General features: G+C 35.2%; 1 protein-coding gene across 2 annotated transcripts; it reads left to right on the top strand.

Moving 5' to 3' along the window:
* Positions 1 to 3429: 3429 nt before the first annotated feature.
* Positions 3430 to 17717, top strand: LOC105339781 (lactadherin). 2 transcript variants are annotated; one of them, XM_011445502.4, is made up of 11 exons: positions 3430 to 3938; positions 7445 to 7650; positions 10580 to 10702; positions 11190 to 11328; positions 11464 to 11604; positions 12559 to 12731; positions 13659 to 13742; positions 14823 to 14967; positions 15078 to 15128; positions 15256 to 15513; positions 15627 to 17717. In XM_011445502.4, exons 1-11 carry the CDS (start codon positions 3872 to 3874, stop codon positions 15896 to 15898), a joined length of 1659 nt encoding a protein of 552 aa, XP_011443804.1. In that variant the 5' UTR covers positions 3430 to 3871; the 3' UTR covers positions 15899 to 17717. The 2 variants fall into 2 exon arrangements, with proteins under 2 accessions (XP_011443804.1, XP_011443805.1); XM_011445503.4 differs by lacking the exon at positions 13659 to 13742.
* The last annotated feature ends 9545 nt before the right edge of the window (positions 17718 to 27262 follow it).

Below are 27262 nucleotides of genomic sequence, written 5' to 3'. Positions count from 1 at the left end.
GCTCTCTAGAAGCACGGTAGTTTCAGTAATCGAAATTCTAAAGGAAATTGAAATATAAACGTAGCATGAGTAATGCCACGTAACACTGGCATTGGTCAACGCAGGAATGAATTGTCAATCTCTCCAAATCCGTTTTGAGCAATTAGTCAATAGTTTATTGCACGTTTAACATGGTCGAGTGGGTGACGCAAATTTACCAATGCCATGTTTACACCCACCTTACCATGTTAAATTGGGAAGGAAAAAACACTTGTATTGTGTACGTGTATATTGCTTTGCTTCTTTCTGAATAACATAAATCCCCCTCCCCCACTCAGTCTTTCTCACCCAAACCGTTTCCTTAAATAATGAATGCTTGTCACAAATCAAAAGGAAGTAAAAATTTTAAAACAGATGACAATGCAAAGTAAAAGTGCAGGCATTGGCTGTGTCTGAAGTCTTCTTTAAATTCGCCTTTCTTCCTCATAGAAGCAGAAAAGAGTGTCCCTCTACTTCACCCCTTGTTTATTTTCTTACGATTTAATTCCAGAAGGCGTGTTTGGTTTTTTTTCTGAGATTCCCTTTTACAACTTTTCCTGCGGACGAAGTGTTAGAAGTCGTTATACGAGGATATGTTAGGAATTTAAACTTTTCAGTTTACTTAAGACCACCTTTTTTAGTCCATATGCCCGTGAGAAATTAGTTTAAATCGTAATAATATGCAGAAATTCTTATTTTAACAAGATCAGTATACTCTTTTCTTTTCATGTTTGTTAAACGCACTTGATGTTGTACAAAAAAATGTAGAATAGACCTTTAGGGAGCTAACTGTGAGTCAGTAAGTTTGGTCACGTGTTCAAATATATCCTTATATAGATATCGCAGCGTCATGGATGGGTACATGTCAGTACATAATGATTTAACTTAATAAAGTTTGTATGCTAGCAAAAAAAAAATCTGCCCCGTGTTTGTTATGGTACCGCAACTTGTGATTGTATACCAAACAGGTGATATCTCTAAGGGCGGCTAACTACAGCCTCTAATTAACGACCAAGTTGCACCAGTGAGTATTTGCCCACAGACTAATTTGGTACCCTACGCAAAGAACCCAAGGATCAGTGGGTTGTACTCTATCATTGTTCTAAAACGTGACGGGGAGAAGTCTGCCCCGGCGGTCTGGCTGGGGTACCCAGTTTACCACAGGCCACGCCCTTTGTCAATTTGTCACACAGAGGACCAGCTAGTCTGAAGTGTGGGTGTTAATTTTTTAAGAAATAAAGGCCTACTTTTTATTCCAACAATTCCACGGCCCTTTACACAGATAATACAACAATATAACTCTTTAAAGGACAAAATTATTTAAACATGGTCTGTCTATTTGGTTTTTATTTGACAACCGCTGTTTACTTTCTATTTTTTAGCGATATCGGTATTCCATACAGTATGTATATCTCAAAAAGTTCACAAAGACTTTGAAAGGGCAAAATTCTAAAGTGCTTCAGAGATAAAAATTTCTCGAATTCTTTAATTTTTTTTAAAATCAATATGACAAAGAGGATATATCAAATGCTCTTTTTTCAATTTTGATCTGATAGTCCAGTTTTGGAACAATTCAATACCCAGTAGAGGTGTTCTTCTGTTATGCATGTTTTCCTTTGATACCTCGATATTCCATCCAATGGAAGGTGGTTCTTAAATTCTATTCAAATGATTGATTGAATAATTTTGTTGACAGTTCCTTTCACATCAGCGCCAAGAATAGATCTCTGATGAAATAGTATCCATTTGTGGAGAAAGTCGGAGTCATCTTCATATTTGGTCTCAAGAATTTGACCACACCCACCTCAACGCCTAGAGACAGAATTGTTTTGTGGGTTTTATTTTTATTTTTTTTTCTTCTTCTAAAACTGTATTTAAGAGGCATGTAAAGAATAGACTATGACTTTGCGTAATTCGACGTAATTCAACGAACAAGTCATGGTGAGTTTAAAAATATGATATTGATATGCACAAATATTAACTGAACCAAAATAGAACCAGACTTAACAAACTCTTTTGAAATCATGAAATTGTCTTAAAAGCATCTATATTGAGCAATAAATAAATAAAACAGTTCACTCTCACCTCATAGAGTCAGATTGATTTTTCACCCAATTTAACCATCTGACTTCAGTAAAAAAGCGACATATACCGTCAAACACTTAGGTGTTAATTTAAGAACAGAACTTTTTAAATATGAAACTGTTCTCTAATAATACAAGTACATAAATTTATCGGCTAATTTAAAAACCACCCTTTTCTATCAGACTGTCGTTCGATTGCAGTATGAGGAATTTAAATAAGTTGATTGCATTAAATGCACAAAACATTTTTCTCCTCAGATGTTTGCATAATCGCGGTGTGCTTGTATGTACTTTATATCGAACCTCGATAAATTCCATGTCGACATAAGTAATATGTAGAATAACAAAGAAATTCATGCTAAGCGGCACCATTAGAGAAATATATTTTCTTAATCACATGGGTTTCTTAGCGAATATCTTATTGACGTTCATTAAAATCATTTATCGAATAAAAATACCTTAAATACATCATTTTAATATTTAATTCAACAAGTAACTTTCCTTTCTTTTTTTAATTTTAAGGGTTAATAAAAGTGCATGAGACGTTTTTAAAGAATGTTTTAAAATTGATAAATTTAAAATGATACTTTTAACAGTAATTAGTTAAAAGTATCATTTTTAAAAAGATGTGATATGGACGCCAAATAAATACTCCCTTTCCATTCCATTTTTACCTGATTAAGAAGCGATGTAAAAGTTAATTCGTGCCTCTAAACACAATCCGTTCCTCTTGCCAAATACACGGCGGTCTTCAATGTCGAAAAAATGCCAAATTAAGCTTCATACAGACAAACACTCAGTTAACGGTACTTCTGGCAATAAACTTTGTAGATGACATGCAATAATTAGTTTTATTTTTAATTAACGTTAATCGACTTACGATAAGTATTTAATGCTATGATAACATCTCTAATTCAAGCGGACAAAATCACTTGTAAATCTCTCTCTCTCTCTCTCTCTCTCTCTCTCTCTCTCTCTCTCTCTCTCTCTCTCTCAATTTAAATATCTATAGAAAAAATGAAAACACTTCAGCTGTCTCTTCAGTTACCTAATAGGTAAACTTGAACAAATATTCTAGATATAGCTGCACGTAAGCTAGGTGTTCAAATTTTACCTGTAAATCAGGTGAGAAATAATGTATTAAAATCCCGCCCCTTAGTTTGTTAAATAAAGAAAAATGTTTGAAATAAAGATAGAAATTCTACTTATTTCAAATACGAAGTTTTACTATACCGGTAGTACGCACTTCACGCGAGACCACGCGAGAGTTGGAGAAGGGTTTTCCGAAGTTCAAAATAAGCATTGCATAATCACCAGCCGTGACGCTGCGTCTCTTCGTATACTCTAGTTTACCTGTGAACAGAGTGGCGCATGGTCGCGTATTTTTTCGAAGTCACTAAACAATTTGTTTATACGTTATAAAGTATTCGCGACAGTTACAAAAGCAACGCTGGATTTATAACATATTAGTGATATATTAAATATTGAAGAAAAAAGTGAAATACTAGTGGCACTATATGAATTTAAATGCTTTTATTTGGAAAGCTACTTTTAAAAGGAGTTTGAATATTTCGAAGGAACACAATATAAAGGGATATACCAGTATATATATTTTCTTGCGGGATTGTTTTTTACAGTGATAGTGTTTTGAAATAAGTATTTGGGATGTGATTCCATCAAAGAGAGGAGTTTTATTTCGGATATAAATCTCATCATTATTAACACAAATAACGTTTTTTGGTTTGAAGATAGCAGTAATAATTGGACAGATGGCGAAATCAAGGCTGACAACTCTAATTTTCATTATTTTTGTCCCAGGATTAATAAGTGGAAACGGTGAGTATTGAATATTATCTTTTATTTTTAAAGATTTTTTTTATTTTGAAACAAATATTCTTAGTTTTTAGAACTACCTGTAAAACAAAAACTTGAGTAGCCAAGACTGGTGTATAACTTTGACAAATTGATTAAGTTACTCTTAATTAAATTAGAATTTAATATGCTAATTAGTCGTCCCAGTTACTGTTTGGTCTGTTTTTGCCTTATGTTGACACACCTGTGCTCTATGCTAAAAGTCGTCCCAACACTAAGCTCTACCATATCTATGAGGAACTTTAGAAGTACCTACCTTAAACGAACTAAATCTACACAAACCTTAATTTTTCTAGAAAATTGTTAAAATTATGAAGAAAAATAAAATTGAGAGATGCATAAGATGTAATTTTCTCCCAAGTGATTTTAAAACAAATAATGAAGGAGTAGAAAGGGAAAATATCAACCTCACTTGGATCCTTAAGTGAACTTTTCATTAACATACCACAATATCAGCTGAATGGCCTAATTAGAAAGTCAAATACGTGTACCTAACACAGTCCCTTGTACATTGAAGGTTTTATCATAAAAAAAACCCGAAAGCCGCAACTCGCAGCAGAAAAAATTCAATTACCACACGCTTAGTGCAGTAGTATCCTCAAGTTTAGGAGGAATTTATTTTTTTGGGTCAAGTGCCAACTTGCGACATTTTTTTTTTTCATGTTCATTTTTTGTATTTTGTTTTTGTTTTTTTATCCAATAAATGTAAATTAATGAATCCGTCACGAACATTTATGCAGTGCTTCTGAATATTCATAACAATGCAGTGAAGATTTGTTTTGGGTGTGAGACAAATGATTGATTTCCGAAATGTTGATGTTGTATAATGACTTTCAAGTCACAGAATAAAAAAAAAAGAAATAGGGGAATTTCCGTCTAACGCAGAGAAATGGAAGAGTGGTAATTGTCATCTTAATCAATTTCTTTACAAATAATATCACAGATAGTGGACACTTCAAAGTGTTTTCATGCTGAAATCTGCCATAAACAAAAACACTCCAGACGATTACGTTCAAAGATTAAATGATACACTCATAAATAAAACCTAGAGAAAGGGGGGAGGGCAGTGAGCCTGTCATTCCAGATCAACGCGAAAATAGGGGAGCTGTTAAATTGGCAAAGAACACGTTAGAGTAGACACCAAAAATAAAGACAAAAAATATCTAGGGAACATTCTTTTTACACGAGCAGTTATCATCAGAAACTACAAGACTAGTGCAGGGAACAAGGTGATCTTGAAACGTATAGATCGGCTGGCGTCTCACCTGGTTTCTTACCTGAGGAATGCAGTTAAAGGGGTCGGTGTGCGTATGACAAAAGGACATGGTTAAACTCGTCACCTGCAGAGTAATGTCTTCAATTCCCCACAATTTCTGATGTAATTCTTCCCCAAAATATATAAATTATCGAGAGAAGGGTGAAAATGAGCCAACCGTTGGACCAAAATACGTGATAATTGATTTACAGTTGTTGAGTGCTTAGTAAATCGGGAGTTTTTCTTGCTCCTAGCATCAAGATATTTCACAGTTCAAACTCTAAAAACGATTAAACGTCAAGATTGCCCCCCCCCCCCTCCCCTCCCTCTGAAAAAAAATAGTCCCCCAGATTGTTATCACCCGCAAAAAATCTTGACCTTGGTTTACTTTCTACAAAAAATAAATATTTACAAACGAATGCACAGCGTCTAAGATGATTTTCGTTTAACTACCGATAATTGTTTGAAAATTAATAACATGTGTCAAGTTAGCGTTGCTAATTTTTCTGCTCCGTTTCGGTGATTAAAAGCTATGTATTGTTGAGTTTGAACACGGCAACCCCATATCTCACGGAGGAAAATGATGAGACGTGCGTGTTAAAACACTGTTCCAAAGTATTAAGTAGTTGACGGGGAAAATTGGCGAGGAATCCTCTCTTTTAAGAAGAATCGCATCCCGGAATTAACCGTTAGTCCTTCTCTGCTTTTGATCTTTGTTTTCAATCGAATCTCTCTTTCGCCGCATAATCAAACCGTGCACGTATATAATTCGAGTGATGAAATTAGTTTCGTTCATAGATTTAATTTAAACGATATTTTGCGCTAATTTAGGAAATATCAAAATTCAGTTTCTTGTTAACTTATCAAAGGAAATTAAATATAGAACTAAAACGTATTCCTCCCTCAATTAATGACATTTGTAGTCTTAACTTCCTTCCCCTTGAAACGCACGCCGGCGGGTTTTAGTGCAAACAGTCAAAATTTGCGTTTTTGCCAAAGTCCTAATTAAGAGTTACGATAAAAAACCGATAGAACAACCATTCGTTTTGAACAGAAAAAGGGAAACAAATTTCTTAACGATTTGAATCTAAAGAACAAAATCTAGGGACAATTTTTTTTAGTGTACCATTTATAACAATGAACATTGCCTAACCAAGGCATTGTAGCATTAAGATGTCATTGGAATAGCTCGAGGAAGGAAAGATTTATTCCGACTGTTGCGTCAGACACAATTTAACGACATTTTAACATGTATTGAGAACTGTTTAGCATTTAATAAAATAGCGTTAATGGATCCTTTTAGCGATTATAAAGCTCGAAATTAAGTAAACTACAGTCGCTATTGTGCGGGATATTTCAATTAGAGGGCGTTTTTTCGTTATGCAACCGCCAATAAAAATCCATTCTTAGGCAAAAGTTAATGACTTCCAATTGTCCGGTGATACCGAGTTTATGACATTTTGACAGTTTGTTAGCATCAGTGCTCCAAAAGTCTGAATGCTTCCTTTCCCAATCCATCTAACCACAATAGGTTACGGGAGATAGGGGTAAGAAGGCGTTATTTCTTGTGTTCAAATACTGTTATCCAACTTGGGCGATGTCTTAATTTTTTGTTGACACGAACCTTTTACACGTGTTAACAACAAAACACGTGTAATAGACCAGTGCCAGGCCACTAATGAAAGAAATGGGACATTTTTTCCCCAGAAGTGACACGGTCAATATTGCCTGTCTTCATTTACAGACATAAATCCTATCAATTGATAAGAAAGATTTACGATAAATATCAATTATATTGTTTCTTTATTGAAAATCCCAAATAAAGAGATGTTACTTTTGTCACCGAGTTAATGAAATAATAAATCGCCAATATTACGATTTAAATGCATATAGGGGGATCATAACTTATCTACAGATACCTTGGGATAGTAAGAAAATGGTGAAAATGAAACCGCTCCTGTTCTTGTTTACAGGCATGGAAAATATATATTATCCTGCCGTGAAATTAGCCTTATAAAATTTTGAATTTATCGACTGTCAACTGAATATTGAAATACATGGTGCAAATATGCCCGCCTTTGTTGTCGATGATAAAAACGTCCATATATGAAATATATATATTCAAAAAAGGTAACTGCTAGAATCTTGTAACTTTCTAGGCATTATAAATTTTTTTTGTGGTAACGCATTACTAAATAAGTTTTTCTTTCCACAGTTTGTGTAACGAATGGCCCGCTGGGGATGATCACGGGTTCGATACAGGACTGGCAAATAACAGCCTCCTCAACGTATCCACACGAATGGGACAAGAAATGTGCGGAGAAATATGCCCGGGTCTACCTCCCCAATAAATACGGCTGGTGCGCCAAGTACAAGTCTTCGTCCGAATGGCTGAAAGTAGATCTTGGAGTAGCAGCAAGGGTGAGGCCATTATACAACCAAAATTAAGGAAATAAACATACGGTGACAAGCAGGTGTATTTATTTTCAACGCTTGTGGCCATTTTTATGTTCTGCAACCTAACGCCCACCGTGCATAATGAGAATACTTTAACCTAATTTTGTTATGGCGCCTTGCTGAAAAAGCTTGTAATCAGATATGAAATTCATATTCCAAAATTCCGCCAGTTTTCGCAAATAGAATTTTTATTGAATTGTTTTCGTTGAGAACGCTGAAATGTAAAATATTCATAATAAAGCTGGATATTTTTTTGCTAAGTAATTAGCAAAAAACGCCTTTCTTTCAAAATTTGTAAACATATTAAGGTTGTCATATAATGCAAAAATTCAGTTTCTTTAATTAGAAACCGTCATCACATTGCGGCACGCGCATTTATAATTCCAGAGCATGACATTTCTTCTTGTTGAAGTGCATTTCTCTTTTGACCAGCATTAATTCCTTTCTGCTCATCTCCATAAATCTACAGATAGAAAGGTGTTTACTCTTTCAGCTTTTAATCAATCATTTTGAACTATACAACTTGCCAATACCCTCTTCAACAAGATATTCCTTTTTTACCCGTCTTAAAAAATTCTTTTCAAACAACCAGATTTTTTTCTTTTGGTATTTACCATGAATTATTTTCTTTGTATAAGAGTGAATTTCTGTCCTTCACGCGAGCGCGAAGTATTTGAGGATGACATTGCACATCTGTTATTTTAATATCGTCTCAAAAGCTAGGAGACCGTGAAAACGCTTAGCAAAAGGATGCCTCGTTAAAACTTGCCTAATTGTTGGAGCGAAACAGCATGGATGAATTAAGTTTCAGACGTGAAAAAAAGAGAACACACTTCATATTTTCTCCTGGAAAACACATGTGTCAGCTTTCTGTTCATATTTCCAAATGTTTCAATTTTAATAAAATATTCAAATCACACTATTTACCTGAGATATAAATTAGCAGATTTTCTTTCATGATTTGATAAATTAAAAATGAATTTTACGCAAAACTGTTATACCGATATTTCGGCATACTAGTACTTCAGATAATCTACTAGAGAATAATTAAATAATAGTTATACATGTATGTTTAGACAATAGGTACACAACCGAAATCAAACTAGTGAACATGACCTTGTAATTAAAGCTTTGTTGACTCTAAATATTTTAGTTATCATTCAGAACAAACTAGGTACAGGGGTCAAATTGACCGATAGCTTCACAACTAAGGTGCAGCTTTGATGTTACAAGTCGATGAAGTTTGTGAGATTTGTTCATGTTAGTTTTCGATTAGCGGTCCGATTATCATGGTCATCCTAATCTTGTCCAGTGTATTTGTTCTATGGATTTTCATATAGCATCCTACCAATTGTCCTGATAGCAATTTTGTCCAATGATAACAGAAGTCGATAAAGTTAATCTCCCTGCTGCAGACCTAGAAATATCTTAAAATAACTGAGTTGTAACGAACGGGGTTTACGGCGACCGAACATGTGTGATATCTCTCCAACTATAGGAGTTTTATCTTTGGTACATCTTGTTTGTTTCACCTTGGTTACAAATGGGTGTGGGGACGTCCACTTGTTCTTGTTCTATCGCGGACTGTCCCGCTGTTGTTGACGATGATAATTAAATTATCACCCCGTATCAGCTGCTCCAGCTATGTAACTATGTTGACATTTTCAATACGAAAGATATGCTTCTAGAGTTTTGTATACGGTGGTGCCTTGCTGCGTTACGACTTTGCTTTTCTTTTTCTTAATACGCTTAACCCCGAGGATGCTGCCTTTTAAAGGTGTAAATATTGATAGTAAGACTAGTTACGCAATGTTTTCATTGCCTCGATATATCTATCTTTGAATTGAAATGTAGGAAAATTGGGTGGATGTAAGCTAGGCATTAACTTTGACACCAGAATACGAGGTGATAACAATGTACCATTTCAACAGTCAGCACGATCTCTGAGGAAATGGGAAAGATAGTCTGAATTTATCTGAAGTAAACACTCAGACCATTGCTTAATGATAAGTAATGGTGCCATTAATTTTCCACCACCTGATATTTAATCAATACACTTACACATAAACTTACTTTCATAATGTAATTATCACAACTTACTACCAAATACTCGACGCCTAATGACCGAATGGCATCCGCAAGCCGCGTAGGAATACAGGACAGGTGATCCGAACATACAGCTGTCTACGAGAGAAGGAAGAGTTTTATAAATTGTTATGAAAGATCGACACTTCTTTAAAAATGAATCTCTTATTCAAGTTTATTAAATACTCTTACACGATTGTGCATTTCGTTGGCTCAGCTTCAAAAGATTTGTGAATTACATACATAAAACTACGGTGCATTCAAATGTTAAAATAAGTTTTTAAAAATACCAACTACATGTATATATTTACGGATTCTTAAGACATCCAGGCGCCATGTAATGTATTCAAAACATTTTGCTTCAAATTTAACACCCTTTGTAGGAACATTTCTGAGTGTTATAACACGTCCGTGGACTCTTCATTCCAGGGTGTGGCTCGTCTTGGTAATATGCCTGCCAAAACGATACTACATAATGGGCCGTGATTTTACTGTACAACTGTACCGACTCGTGGCTATGCATTTAGTAACCCGCACTTGTAATTTGATAGTCAATGTCATCTCCACCTTGCGTACTTCAAAATGTCAAATACTATGTACAACGTTAGCCTGGTACATTGAATAGGGGCCCGACTGGATACTTGCGCTATTTAATAAAAGTTACACCATAACGTTAATGCAAATAAAACTACATATACGAACAATGATGAATCGATATGTTTTTCTATATTTAGTCAGATATATTGAATCTTTTTTAACATGGTACTTTTGTGTGTTTGTGTCAACAAACGTGTGCTTTCGTCTGCAGGTAACCGGAGTGATGACGCAGGGACGTGGTGACGGCAAAGAATGGGTGACGTCATTCAAAGTGTCGTACAGCATGGACGACTATAATGAACTTTATGTCACCGACCAATACAGCAATCACAGGGTAGCTACACAATTATACATGTAGATTAATTCTTTCGGTGGGAAATGCATGAATTGTTTTGAGTTCTCTGCATCCATCTTGTAAATCTCTGATATGTCATCTTGTAAAATCAGACTCCGAATTACGAATCAGCTGATTTTATGTACCTTTATCAAAATGATAAATAGGCTTCACGCAAAGATACAAATAGAACCCCCTATTAAAGTCAAGATTGAACATGATTTTCACTGTTAAACCCGCTAGCGTCTGAGCTAGCGGAATATGATCAATGAGATTTGGCAATTTCTACGTTTACAAACAAAAGAACGAAATAAAAGTTCAGCAGTCTCTCCTTCCAGTCAGTTTATTTGAACCATTTACTTTTTATTTATGACACTTTGTCCCTGCAGGCCTCCGCCATACTAATAGGGAGAATTAATTGAGTTGGAGCATTTGAGACGGAGTTTAATTCACTTCTTTTAATAGATGTCTCTTCTCTGTACTGTAGGTTTTTGAAGGCAACACCGATGCCTACTCCGTCAAACACACGTACCTGGACCGGCCAATCATCGCTCGCTACATCAAGTTCCACACGGTCCACTGGCACAGGCACCCCAGCATGAGGGTGGAAATTCTAGGATGCCAGTGTAAGAGCAATCAAATCATTTGAAATCTCACCACACAGCTGATTGCTGGATTTTTTTTATAGTTCAACCCTTTTTATTGTCATTTCTTTGTACTGTATATTAACATCTCTGTATTTTTTAACTTCGGCTCAACAGTATGCAAAGAAAGCATCGGTCTTCCTCCATACGGAAGAATTACGACATCCTCCAACGGAAAGAACAAAAGAAAGGACTCGTGTCAACCCGAGGATGGGAACATCCTGAGCAAGAAGGGCTGGTGTGCAAAGAGAAACAATGGTGCTTATATATTTGTATACTAGGAAAGCTTTCTTAAACCAAATTACAATCTTTCTCTTCATCTTTGACCCTTTATACATGATAAAAATATATATACGTAGGATATGTCATTTACGGGAACCTCCCAGTGAAAAACCCACCAAGACTGAGATAGGAATACCCGACAACATTCTTATGATATGAATAGAAACAGTCAGTCAAAAATCAAAGTTTTCCGATCTGATTTCGATACAGTTGTGACCGCAAGATTGTATTAGTGACTCGCCAGCCCCCGAATGTCGATTTCCTATTGTGTAAGGCGAAATGATCCTTCTTAGATTGGCTGATAGCCCGAAGAATAGCAATTGCTTAGCGAGGTATATAATCATATTCCATACCAAGTGGTGGTCCAACACGAGAGGCATTAAAATGTAAAGGCCCTTATTTTTTGTTATCTAAATTTTGATAAATTTGGCGATGAGAAAGATTCCATATGTTTGTCAATCTCGCTCAAAAGTCGTCTTAGCATATGCATTTTCAACCGAAATTTTGCTTTTGTACCAATATAAAAGGAATTTGCAGAAGTCAGACCAAAATTTCCCTGGGGGTCAGAAAGAGCATTTTGCAGAAATATATTCCCAGTATCTGACGGGTATATTTAGCTCTCCGACCCAGCATTGTCACCTTAACTGTCGGTTGATGGTGGAACATAATACCTTAATGTTATAGAGGGGTTTAGGAGTTCATTAAACTAGCAATAGAATTCTTGCATTTCAATGGACAGACCTCCTCGTGAACTTTTAACTTTGTGGCCAAAAATATTTCGCAGCTCTAGATATGCGACCCTATATCGGAATAACAATTTTGAAATTCCACAGGACTGTTTATTTTTCTTACAAAATAAAATTAATAACACAAGGATATTTTTCAAAATTAAAATAACAAAATCACGAATATTTTCCCGTTTTTCAATAGTGAACCAATGGTTACAAATCGACGTTGGTCCGCCGACCCTTATCACTGGCGTCATGACCAAGGGGCGAGGGGACAGCAAAAAGAAGCACTGGGTTACCAGATTCAAGATCTCCTACAGCAACGATACACAGAGATGGTATCAATATAAGGATGCCCACAGCGTGGACCCTCGGGTAAGTCCACCCACCAATTGTGTTGTTATGCTTTACATGTGTTCTGATGTCAGCTCAGAACTTTGAGGGTGTTGAATATTGTGAACATGCAGGTGCTTGTTATGAATTTTTATAACTTAGAAACTAAGGTATAAATTATTGAGCAGATGTTATAAGAATCCGTGACAGAAATCATCGAGGGAAATTCTAGTGTTATTTTTATTACATATGTTTTTAAGAATGCTTTGATGCTACATGGAATTCCAAGCTGTTAGTAACGGAGCTACAAGGAGAAGAGTTATTAGATATAACACATGCACCTATGCTTCTGATTTTAAGTTTTGGTTATGTTTATGATTTTGGTTTTTCACGGCTTTTGTAAACATATTACCACCTTTTGGTGTAAATATTTGTTCTCCATCGCCTTTATGTATTCCCCTGGCCTTGTGGGAAAAACTAACGTTCTATATTTGTATCCACGTTTTTTATAATTCCCCTTTTCGCTTTCAGAAAATTCATGCAGTGTATTGCTGTATGAAAACATTAACATGAAGTAACTTTACCTCAGTTAAACTTTGCTTTGCTTCAATATACAATACAAAAAAGGTACAATACTTCAATGCAAAGGAAGTAAGCGATGCGACATGCGCGTAACAAACTCAACTTCCGTCTGTTTCCATAATATTAAACACTGCGATCTCCTTCTCAACGGGTTTAAGCATTAAACAGTTTTAGTTTTCATTTTAACACCTGTCTGATTTACACACACGGTTCAAAAATATTTCTGACAATAAACATATAAATATATAAATGAATTTTATTAACCTTCTATATAAAGTTAGAGGGATGGACCAATTTAGGGATATATACCCGTGTGTGTAAGTCTTCTCTTTTCTTGTTTTTGGTTGATTATTTACTCATCATATCCTGACAAACTCTTTGTTGTAGCCTCAAAATCCATGGTTATGGAACCCACTGTTCAATAGAACCACTGCGCAATTAATACCTGACATTTATACAGACGACGGCCTGGTAAGAACTAACCGAAAGGTGGCGTTGTTTCTTGTTTTCCTGTTTTTTTTAATTGTCCTAGCGAGCAACCAAATCCTAATCTAATCTAATAATCACTGTTGTGCGAATAGCAACACAAATTGTTTAACTGGTACTCTGCTCTTGGTTGCGAGGCAATTCAATTCACAACGTTGCAAAGCGGCTGCGCAAGAAGCCAAAGAGCAGAGCACCAGTTAGCGGATTATTAGGTTAGCCTCGTTTTGATGGTTGTGACTTAGATGGCTAGATCTTTGCATATTGCTGACTACGCTAGTAAAACTATGGTAGGGTGCAAACTATCAGCTGCAGACTTTAGCATGACAGCTAGCATGCATTGGTTACAGTCTATACAACACGCGTTGTATAAGAGCTGCTGATTATGCGACCTGCATTAGCGAAGTTCGCAAGCAAGCAAGCTTCGCAATTACTGCTACTCTATATAATCGGAAGTTGTTACGTGATTCTTCAACATATGATCTCTCTGATTTTATTTTCAATTTTAGGAACAGACCTCTAAAAAATTATAATGCAAATATGTTTGAGGAATCACATTCTTATATATATCTTTGTCATGTAATTTTGAAAGAAAGGTTCTGTTTGAATTATTTGTTTGGAACGAGCATGCGCACACAATGCACTTGCACGATGAGACTATTTTTTGCAGGGTTGATTATTTACTAATTGGAAGCTCACGAGTTTAATATTTAAAGAACGTGTATGAAAAATATTATGTCTAACACATCTGCGTTAACAATCTAACATGTCTTATGAATAACCCGAATGATTAACAAGATATAACATTGATATGAGGATAAATTCTGCATGCATGCAATCTTTAATTTGTATATTTATCTATTCTTAAATCTAAATTAACATAATTGATTCTAATAAACCGCTATATTAAGCAGATCTTATATGCATTGCGCACTGTTATATATCTATGATACGGTTTGGATTGCAGCATGGTACAAACCGGAAGTAGCTTGCACGACATCCCACAACACGCCTAGGTGTACTTGTTTACAGAGACTTTCATTGCTATTTCTGTTACGATTATTTTAGCTTTTCGGTGGCAACAATGACAAGGACACTGTACGAGTTCACTACATCAACTCCCCATTTGTGGCGCGGTTCATTCGATTTCATCCTCTGGAATGGAACGGCAAAATAAGCATGCGTGCCGGCCTTCTTGGATGTCCTCATACAGGTGTGAATCTCCTACAGTTTTCATACTGTTCTGGTTAATAAAAATGTAAATCGCTGCATACATTTCATTTTCTTTGCATAAATTACTAACCTTGTTTCCATTTTTTCCAGCTGGAAATTGTGGCGAGTCTTTCATGCGTGTTAATGATGATACCCCGTGTGGTAAGTGGGATTGATTTAACGAAATTCCGTGAGAAAAATCAACCTCTATTTAGAAAAAAAAACTTTTGATGTATATGATGCAACTGCAAAAATAATCCTACCAATACCATTTATTCATTTTTAACAGTTGAAAATCTGGCTTACAAGAAGGAGGCATGGATCAATGGCAAAAATCCAAAGAAGAGACATGTCTCCCCGAAAATAGATCGAGGACACCCCGACAAAGCCGTGGATGGGAAGATCGATTTCGATCTCCATGCCTGCACAATTCTGGACAATCTGTACGGGGACACCCCTGTCTGGACCGTTGACCTTGGCGCAAAGACCTCAGTCTCGGGCATTATAATTTATACATGGCAAGAGTCAGAAGGTCAAATGGTTAAAGGTCAGTATAGATTTTAAAACAGGGTCAGTTTATGGTTTTCTTTTTTTTGTTCTTTTGTTGGCCTCGAGAAAACAAATTCTCTGATTAATTTATTGCATTATTTTGTATTTCAGAAGGAACAGCTATGAAGGACTACTTAAACAATCTGGACAGATTGGTGATATATGTAGACAATAAATCTAAGGCAGAGGATGCCTCTAGTGTATCAGGGAACATGTGTGGCTACGTTTCCAAACTAAATGGTGCTTTATTATCACATAAAATTCACGTACAGTGCGTCCGACCACAGAAGGGCCGCTACGTTCTTGTGGAGGCCTGGGGGAGCCACAATAGCTGGAGCAGACTCTTTAGCGCCGTTTTGTGTGAAGTTCTCGTGTATGCGTGATATTTATGTATATTTCATGTGACTGTTACATATTTATCATAAACCAAAACAAAACGGGTACAAGTGCCAGGCAGTGTTGTGTATTTCGCCACATTTTCGTACAGTATATCATTACATGTGTATGCCAAAAATATGGATTGTGTGTGATGCTTCTGAAACTGCCCTGGATGTTGGATTCACTAACCACCCCGGATTAGTTAATCCACTGATAAACGTACATACGACAAATTATTGATAAAAAAACTGTTTGCTGTGATTTTGTTTTCAGACTTTGAAGACGACCTCAATAATTTGTCGTGAAATCCGTACAAAGTATTCAGCAAAAGCACAAGAAAAAAAACCAGTGACGGTTTATGTACGATACGTCATGTTGTTTACAAAAGAAACACTCGCAGAAGTGATCTGAACGCTTGACCTCTCTATGAGGTCACGTGACGATGTCATGTGATATCGCAGAATTCGCATTGTGTGTTGACTTTCTTTCGGGAATGGCCAGTCATGACGTATTGAATTGATATAGAGATACCGGGCATGAACTATAGATATTCTAATTTTACAGAAGCCCATTTCTCTATATTCTATGGTGTTGTTCAAGAAATAAACGCATGGATGTATGAAATGTAAAACTATATATCTGACAGTATAGAGTCGCAGAATCAAGAAAGCAGTTACTCTGTGTTGTACTAATAACCGTATGTAAAATATTTTGTCTGTGAGTTATTTTTGTAAACTTTCTGTAAATCATTTCATATTAATGTTATTTATGTCATTTATTGTAATCTGAAATAGATATTGATGACAGGTATACTGATGAAGAAGAAATCGGCTGCGATTTTTTGGGGGGTATGAGTTATCTATGCTACGGACTCATTGTTTTGTTTTGTAAGTTCAGGGTCTTATTGTTTGGCATAATAACACTTGTCCACGATTACGTTATCATACTTATTTAAAAATCAAGAAACTATGTTAATTTCCTACGACTACGAAACAGTGGCTACTTTAGACTAAGTTGAAATAGGTGTGTAGTGCCGTGTGATGTTTTTTCCAAACGATACGGGATTATGCAAACTTAATTCCTTAAATTTTTGAATTCTCTTAAACGCTTCCAACTAGACTAGGTTTTCGCCGTTTCGTATAAAATCCCAATCTGTTGTGTTCAGTCTTGATTTTAAATCTTCGCCATTGTGGTCGTTTTCTGTAGTGGAATTACATGTATAACAGTTAATGGTAGCCAATTTCAAATTACGTCGTGATTTGAGAACAGTATTTCATTTGAATTCAAATAAGCCATACTGCCAACTGACTTTGCTACTTTGTTTCATATTGTATACCAATTTGTTTTTATTGTATTTACATGTAGACACACTACTCTATTATTAGATTGGTCGCAAGCATGAGCATATGTGTTTATATGAAACTCCAAGCAAAATTTATTTATAATATCTTTCTCGGATATGATATATACTGAATATACATGTATATAGAGAAAAGATATTTCTCATACAAAAATACAGATCATTTTCCATTCAGACTTAGATATTCATGTATGGTTCAATTGTGTATATCTGTTTACGAATTTGGAGTCAGTAATCTCTTAATTCAAATATAATTTGATACGTACACCTCTTTGTACAGTTCTTCTATTCTGTTGGCAAACAAAAATAAACTTGTACAAGGTTAAATTAGAATTTCTTACTGTAAAAGAACATTGTTGATCAATGTTATTAATACAAACCAATATAGATACAATTCGAACTGATAGAAAATTCAGACTGTTATTATGTTTTGTTATTAAATCTAAATAAAATGTTAACATGTTTTTGTAATCCTTTATTGTGTGTAACTTTCATTCTGATGACTATAACTCTCTCTTTTTCTCTCTCATCTCTCTCATTTGGGAGGAAAGAAGTTCTCAATTTCAATTTTGTCAACTGACAAAAAATAATCTAATCCCGTTCTATACGTTTCCTGCTAATCTCGATGAACTGTGTCAGACAATTTTCAAAACATGTCGCTTTTGCAGAGATTTGTTATGAGAGTCCCTCGGTTCATCGAGTCTTGCCGGGCGTGGTTCAGTCGTCTTATTTTGATAGTGCACACTGCCCTATTGTACGAAACCTCTTACATTCAATTTTTATTGTCGGCAGATAAGCCGCAAAGGCCACTGAAGATACGCAAAGATGGTTTCTGGTGCAGACTTTTGCTTACATAATGTTCTGCAATGAGATTAAACAACCTAAATCATATTGGAAACACATTTCGATTTCTCATCAAGAAAAACAGGGGGGTCTTTGGCATGGAGCGGGTAAACACTCGACGCCGACCCTTGCATTAAAATAAATGTACCGCTTTTGTCTTCTCTGGTGTTTATTGGGTAACAATTAGTTATCATCCTGAAAATTGCGTGTTTTAGCCAAGATTGTGTGAAGTGAATCGTACTCGGAAATCCTCTTCATTAGAAAAAGACACATCTGTCTAACGTTGAAATATAAAGCAGGTGCCCTCTGTGACGTAAGCGCTACGGTACACGTATTCTATGACGTTAAGCCGTCATTTAACGCTTCCGTCAAGTTCCCGATATGCCAATTCAAGTAACTATTACAAGTCGACGTGTTTTATATCAATAGACGTTTCAGGAAGAGGTACACTTTTTGAAAAATATGCATGTTTAAACATTGACCGGCAACACTATTGCTAACCATCATGGTTCGAACCAGTGGAACGTTATTACAGTGCTGTGTGCCCGGTAAGCCTTTACAGAAATGCAGTAAAGATCACAGATTGGTTTTTACAAAAATACATAGCCTACCAAGAACAGCTCAGATTTCGTATTTCTCGGTGAAGAAATTTAAAAGGCCGATGCTCTAGTACATTGCATCCTACAAATGATGAAGTCTCTGGGACTTTCCTTATGGCGTGGTCCGTAATGTTGATTAGTTTATCACGTTTGTCATACAATTTTCCTTTTCATTTACTCGTCTCTGTAAAAGGACCCAGGATAGAATGCTCCGAGACCCCATACGTTTGTACTGTTTCATCCCTATGTTATCTTAGTTTGAATGGGTGGGCCGGTTTGGACTTTATATCGTATTTCGCTGTAATATCATTAAAACAAAAGGGGCATGCCTCATAGTTAGTGCCACATGATCTTAATTGGGTCAGGATTGGGTTAAGATACATGGAGTACAATTCATAGGTCCTTGTCACACGCTCGTAAAAAGCACTGTTTTAAATTTTCTGATAAATTTATAGACTAGCTTGAACTTGAGAAGGGTGAAGAATGAAATAAAAATCAGGATCGCGTGAGATTGATACGAGTTGACAAGTAGATAGTTTTTCTGGCTTATCAAGGGGGATTTAGGAATCTTTTGACTTATTGCTAGTATTAAGAAACAATTACTCCTCCCTTTTGCTCCATATTCTTGAAGAAGGTCGCTTAGTGACTTGGAAAAAAGAACGTGTTGTACGACACATATACATTTGATTAAGCCGTATTTTAAAATCCTTGCTAGGTTTTAGTGTGCACGTTTAAAAACATATGTATGTATACATGTAAAATTGGCAAATATGTTATCTTAAATCTTTAACCCTGCAACTTTTATCAAATTATTTTTTTTCCAAAATATAAAACAACTCGTACACACATGTAAAAAAGATATCAGAATACTGCAGTATTACATATAACTAAACTTAAGTACATAAATAGGTATAAATTATTCTGTTTCTCGGAACCCTGAAATGTTAATAAAAAGATCGTCTAATTGAGAGCCGTCATTATTCAAGATTTTGTCATGTAGGTCATGCTTAATCATTATGTCATCTGTTGAGTAAAAACTTTAGATTAACCGCATTAGATTTGTCGCAGTTTCAAAAATGATAGCAACCTACAAAAGAGTACATCACATACCGGAGTGCTCTAAATTGTAAGATGGAGGGGTAACGCCAACATGGCTGTCCGTATTTACAAGTATCTATATAATTTTCCGGTATATGTGTTTCTCATATCTGAACCGTGAAGTAAATGAAAAAAAAAGCATTTTTGACATGAAATAATGAATTTAATTAATGTGTACTTGATAGACAAAGGACTATAATTGAAAACGAGTAACACAGGGTACTGTAATATGTACATGTATATTCGCTTGTGTGTCAAGAAAATGACATTTGTATTTGGAATCTGACAAAATGCACAATTTTGATTTGTGAGAATCAAATTTTCTCACTGACATGGATGAAATTTTCGCTGACAATTTTTTTTTGGGTAAAAATATATCATATGTAAATCTGATTTGAAATTCTATAAATTGTCCCCTCTGAAGAAATATTGAAGATGATATAATATGATCAGGGTTTCTTTTCGAGTCAGACACCATTTGACACAGCATCTAAAGAATTTTGTATCAAATATCTATCTCCTCAAATATTTCCCTTCTCGGCTTACCCTTAAATGATAATTCACGAACCTTATTCTTCCCTGGCAAATTAAATGGCGAAGTTATAATTATTGATCGCATTACAACCTCATTCTAAGCATAATTATGTAAATGAAATTCTGGTATATTAAATATCTTATTCGCAGAGATACCATACTCAGCTCCTCATAAACATGTGCTCGCCAAGTGTCCTAAGTTTTTGCAATGTTTAACCACAATGCTACCCGACCTGAGGACAGTAGAGGGTGGAGACTTTATAGCAATTCATTCCAGAAGCAGCGAATACATGAGAAAGGTTACATGATACGTGGGCCCATTACACTTGTCAAAAATCCAACATCAAACCGTATATTTTTTATACCGGGACATCTGATAAAATTAATGCAAATTGGGGTCAAAGCGACATGTCAGTGTTTTATAGAACAATACGTCATCTGTAGGTAAACAAAATTGAAAGAAATTAATTTGCAACGGAGTGGTAGTAATTTTTCCTACTGACTTGGACAATACATGTATCGGAGGTTTTAAAAACTATGGCTACAAACTTTGACAAACTGGTTACAAACTCATAGATATTTATACATGTGAAATTTTAATTTTTTATATCGAAATTTGGAGAATGTATGGACAGTTTCATGTAAGCTACATTGTATTTAATTAAGGTAATTTAATTTGCCAAATGCATTATCATCCTTATTTACCGAAGGAAAATTTGTCACAACTACACTGAACATGTAATCGAAGTTTTGAAACCTTTTTTGTACCACGAGACAGTAGTTTTCATGCATGTAAAACATACTGGCCAACGTACATTTACTTTAGTTGACATTTGTTATGTTTTAATATAAAGGAAAGTTTGAGGATATTTTAAAATTACACTTATTTTATTCTTAAAGTGCACTGAGACGTGTCTGTCATCTTTGACGTGTACCTTTGCACGTTTGCCGAATCGTCTTTGTGTTTGGTAATCCATCATTGAAGCGGTGCATGCTCGTGTTTCATTAGCCTATCTGTACCAACTGTGATGAAATAAGTATGGAAATACATAAACACAACAAAATATGTAAATGCGAAAACCTAAACGGACGAATACATTTTTATTGAAAAATAGTGTCCAATTGTCATTTGAATCCAGAGGGTTTCAATCACATTGCCTAAATGTCGATTGATTTGGACCTAAAGCATTGGCGATGCGATGTTGTGACGCTGTAATTACTTTTTTAGGACCTAACATGTTTCAAAAACATCCGCTTTAAAATACATACATGTACTTAGTTTACCTCTAATCTTCTAAAGTAAATGTTGTCGTATAACGGTAGGTTTAGGAACATGTTCAGAACTGAAGTTTGTCGCGACCAAGGTTCATACCCTGTACCCTGTGTATCCTGATCAGCGACGCTCATACCATTGGCGCTGTCCGAGTTTATAAGGTTGCCTCAAGAATTTGAAAGGATCAAAAGTTATGAAGAGGTTACCTTTTTGAACAGACACGAGACAGTCATTTCAATCCAATACCCCCAGATCGATAATCTAGAGACATGGTTATTACGTAAATTGTAAACAAAGTACTCATATTGATCCTATGAATTGTTTTATTAATATTTGAAGTTATGTTCGCTTTAATATTTAATAAAGGCATGCCAGCCCGAGTCAGTCTGTGATCGTCGACCTGGTTTTTAATTTTTTTTCATTTAATTATCTTTTTATCTGCATATCATGTATACCGTCTGGTATTTCCTTGTGGTATCAAATCAATGCATGTTATAAAGATTGAAAAGTATAGAGACCAATTAATAATTATTAATAACTAGGACCCACATCGCTGATCAGACGATCTACGTCGCCTGGACGCTTGGACGGTGCTATTTCCTGTCTGATGAATTTCATAGATATCGTGTTCGGCTCAGAACCGGAGTATGACTTTTTAAATCCGCATTTGTGTGCTCTTTTTTGTTCTTGTTTATTGAATATGTGATACTCCATTAATTAGTCTAATTAAAAACAAATATGGAATGTTATAATCGGACTGAAGTATCATCTTTCGGTCATAAATAATAAAGGGTTAAATTCGTACCATAATAACTATTTATACGGACTTGACGCGCCTACGCTTGTTTAATTTGAGATACGTCACTTCCTTTTGCTAACTGTTCGATTTATTCAAAATAATTGTCTGAGAAATTCTAAACTAATTAGCGGAAATGATAGATCGCATTGAGCCATGCATGGCACACGAAACTCTACGTTTATTGAGAAATAACAACAATACACTCATGTTTTTTAAGGTGATACATTTCCTATCCCGAAAACAAGTTATTTTTCTGAAACAAATAGCGCCTAAATAGCTCATTTATAAATATAAGTTTCCGCTTCTTTTTTTTAAAAACTGATGCTTTATGTAAGTAACTAATACCAACTCCTTTTTCACATAAAAATGCGTTCTCAATATTTTTTAGATCCAATTCATGCAGAAATAAAATTTATTAGATATTCCTTAATTCCGATTTTACAACACTCTAAATTAATTTTAGCATTAACAGCCTTAAAAAAAATAGTGGGGTGGTGATTCTAATACACAAATGCTAAGCCCCCAGACGTATATGTGACACACGTGACTTCATTAATCTCGACGATAAGCTACTGTTTATATTATCTTATTTGGTTTAAACCTGCGTGGTGTATTCTGGAGATAATAATGTTTTCCGTGTACCAGATCCGTGGTAATTCTACCCCACACCGCAAAGTCTGGAGCATCAACAACCGCGCTGTACGCTATAGATTGCCGCGGTTTTTTATTTCAACAAAAATTTGGGTGTGTTCATGAAACGTCTAAAACGACGTACATGTCATAAATAAAAATTACTTCACAGCAAGGCTATGCATTTTTAATATTTGTCACAAGAATAATAAATACTTGGTTCAATTAAGATTAATTAATTAAAGACAATGAAAGTTGCAAAGCGAGAACTATCTGACAGCCAGTTCCAATAGTCGAGAAAGCTTGACCAAAAATAATTAAAAGCAGACATTTCTCTAATAATTATACCACACGACGCTAATTATCATAACATTCATTAGAGATGCAGATCACTTGAAAATGTGTGATTTACGAGCTAGAAATGGTAATAAGACGAGTGATACAGTGCTGTCCTTTAACAGAACTTTCATTTTCTTCCATAAGGTTTGTTTTGGATATAAAATATCTTCAAGGTTGCGGACCCGGCCATTTCATTTCGCAAAAATGTCCCAGGTGATATATGTAATTTTGTCCAATTGATACGATTTGTGGCTTGTGATATTTCCGGAAAATGTCATATTAGAAAATCAGTAACATGTAATTATATATGTAAAACAAATTTCTATCGTGATTTCCCCCCGAGAGGTTGTGACCTCTTTCAGATCAAAGCTGACGCGCCGACATTTTAAAATGAAATCACATCAGCTTCAGAGATGTATAACGGCAACAAAAATTTTGAAACACGCAAATGCTTTAAGAAAAAAAAGGAAGAGGTTTAAGTGCCTTTTTGATATTTACATAATAAATGAAACAAAGGGAGTCTTGGCGTGATAGCATTAACATATTTCTTGTGTTTGCTCTGTTGTCTTTTGGGGCATTGTTCAGATTGTTTACGTTGTTTACTGTTCGTTTTTAAGAATTAGGTTAAGGAAAACAAGAAAGTTTAAAAAAAAAAGATATTTTCTTAATGGAGGGTCGCCTACATCAATAAAAATGTACCATTTGGTGTCAAAAGGTGTCAGTTTGGATTAATAACTCGGCTATGTCTCCAACATATTTATATTAAACGTATATCGTACACCGGACACTTCGTTCTTTATCAAGATCGAGATAATACCCCCACCTCGGCGCACATGTCCATACTTGGACACAATACACGGGCTCGGACAATAGGCTCTTCCGCTGAGTTGACCGGTGCTTGCGGCCAGATTTTAAAATATATTAATCATGTCTCGACTATTTTTGGGTTAATCTTAAACAAATTTCGCTATCTGATATCATTGGGGGGTAGGCAGGCCGGAGATGATTGAGGGGACGAGAGATGAGGCCAAACCAAATAACTAGATGTCAGGCCAGCCCCGCATACCTTTTGATCCTACATGCATGTATCATCTATTGTTACAATACTTGTTGCTTTTTACAACTGGGAGTCAAGTTTTGTGAAATGAAGCTTATAATGGAAAATTGTATCAAAATATAGAATAAACAATTGTATCAAAATAAAAAATTGTATCAAAATATAGAATAAACAATTGGACCAAAACATATATTTTTAATTTTAATTTTTAGCATTAACGTCTTTTTTAAGAAATGTATTTTTTTTTCATAATTCCAAAAAGATATAACATAACTTTTAATGGAAATATAATGAATCTTTTAATGACTAATAAAAAGAATCATTTTCTCTCTTTATCGTGGAAGATTCAGTTGACAAATAGAAAAAGGTCAGTCAAGCTTTCGTTGGTTCAAATTCTTATAGTCGGATTACCTAGTTTGTATCAATTTCACCGGCCCAGGGCGACACATTTTTGTTATTGAATCTGAGTAAATACAGACATAGATAGACATACGAATAATATTTTTTTAATGGTTATCTACACATGCTAATGAAACCCTCTTTTAGGGGGTAAGATTTTAGCCTCTCGTGGTGCACTTTTTGATAATATTGAAGAGTTTTTAAAAACACGAATCACGTTTTTGTATTTTGTTTGAATAAGGAATAAATGACAAAGACTGAGATTCATTTAATTCGCTTAGGAAGAAGACAAATATTGCGATAACGTGTAAAACCTGTTGGAATCCTACATGGTCTTCTGTTCGTTAGGGATTTTGATTGCTGGCATTTTATGTGTTACAAATACGGCGGCGTCCATAACATTTCTGATATAAATACACGCATAATTCTATTCTGCGGGGGTTTTTATGATGATGAAGCGATATCGTTTTTACAAATATCATTAAAAGCCTCATAAATTTGTAGAAATAGACCAATTTTATTTATCAGCGGAACGAATCTTGAGATTTAATAAGACTTCACACACTTCCAAACCCTCCATCAAGAGACAGTTGGAATGCATGTCACCATTAGCTAAAAAAAACGAACAAAAAAATTTAAAACTGTCAAATCACGCACCCCGTGGTCAGTAAACCACTCCATGCAGACAGATAACACACGTTTTAATTCAATTCAACGCTTTGGACAATGCAGGGCCGTGCTTTAATTCTAATGCTCTTAAAGGGGACTGAACACCCCAGATTTTGAACCTAGGGACAAGGCCTTCCACAATTGAATTCTTTTTTTTTGTCTGAAAATAAAGGTGAAAACCTTGCAAAATTCTCAGGAAAATTACATTGTACATTGATCACACTTAGAAATGTAGTTTGCTTTGTTACTTCGTATAAATACCTTCTGATTCGTTATTAAAATCAAAACGCCTGCATTTTAAGGCATAAAGTTTCAGTAAAAAAATGATATATCGAGACATACACAACTCATCGCAAACTGTACTGTAATTCAGAGAATTTGATATTTGTTTGCGATTGTCAAAGGTTGCTGGGAGTCATTTATACAAGTCGCATGCTACATTACACACAAAAATAATACTCGTGATGATGGAACGGGCTAATAACCTAAGAAAATGATTGCAATGGTAAATGTTGCAAATGGCTAAATTCTTAGTATCACCTGTATAAGCAAACACAGTACAGCATCTTCTGGTACTTTTCCCTCGCCCTAAACAGAGACCCATACTGGAAAGGTCGAAGTTCATGCCAAACGTGTTTACACGTATACAATCAGAGATCGCTCCCTTTAAATGAAAGCAATTAACTTAATATGGGAACATATTGTCTGTTGGACATAGGATACCATTGTCCATCTGCTACGCACGCCGTTAAACAGATGAAAATCTAGATTTAATCACTGTTCACGACGGAATATCAGTTAATCTTATTTTATTGGAGGGGAGAGGGTTGTACAAAAATATAATTTCATTTTTTTTTATTTCACTAAAATATCAGTACAAATGCTGATGATTTTTATAGGAAATGAAATATGTCTTTTGTCTTTGATTGACCATGTAAAAGGGTTGGTCGAGGCGTATTATTTGTATGCATAAAAATAGACAAAATACAACTCCATTGACGGTATTTTACCATGTGTATTGACAAAAAACGGTTGTAAAACATATTTTTTTCAACGAATTTTTCGTTTCAAGTCGTCCTTCACACAGTGGCTGAAAAAGACGGACGTGGTAAATGGAAGGTGCACTAGCTCTTCTACAAAGGAGGCGGAAAATGTTCTGGTGACCTTAAATCCTAAGAGCTTTTGGCCTCTGTCATATTCCTGAGCGACATACACATGTTTTCCTGTATAGTTGTCTTCTGTGTTTCACTAAAAGGTTGCTCTTTCTTTTCATGGTACAAACATACTTCAATGTGTAGACGCATGGTGATAGCTGATGAAATAAAAGTCATTTGTTAACACCGTGTCCTTTACTTACCTCGTGCTTCAAGTTGACATTTCAAGGAGCTTTTAAATTTCTTGCTTTTATTCTATTATGTAACATTTTAAAAAAAATATGTGTGCCCTGAAAACGTATACAATATTCATATTTTCATTTTTCTGAAGATAACACCTCGACCTATAGAATGGGTCTTCATTTACCGACTTTTTGTACGATGTATAATCGATGTGATTTATCATCTATATCCAGAGTCATTGCACTCAATTAAAAACTCTCTCTCTCTCTCTCTCTCTCTCTCTCTCTCTCTCTCTCTCTCTCTCTCTCCAAACTTTAAGTTTTCATTATATACCACACACACAGTATTCAACAATAATAATGATAAGGTTATTAAAATCTAACAAAACGCATAACACTTAACGTGTAATTTATAATATTTGTACATGATGAA

The sequence above is a fragment of the Magallana gigas genome, chromosome 5 (genome assembly GCF_963853765.1).
Source record: "Magallana gigas chromosome 5, xbMagGiga1.1, whole genome shotgun sequence".
Taxonomy (NCBI): domain Eukaryota; kingdom Metazoa; phylum Mollusca; class Bivalvia; order Ostreida; family Ostreidae; genus Magallana; species Magallana gigas.
The sequence above is the reverse complement of the archived record's forward strand: the minus strand, read 5'-3'. Positions and strand labels throughout refer to the sequence as shown.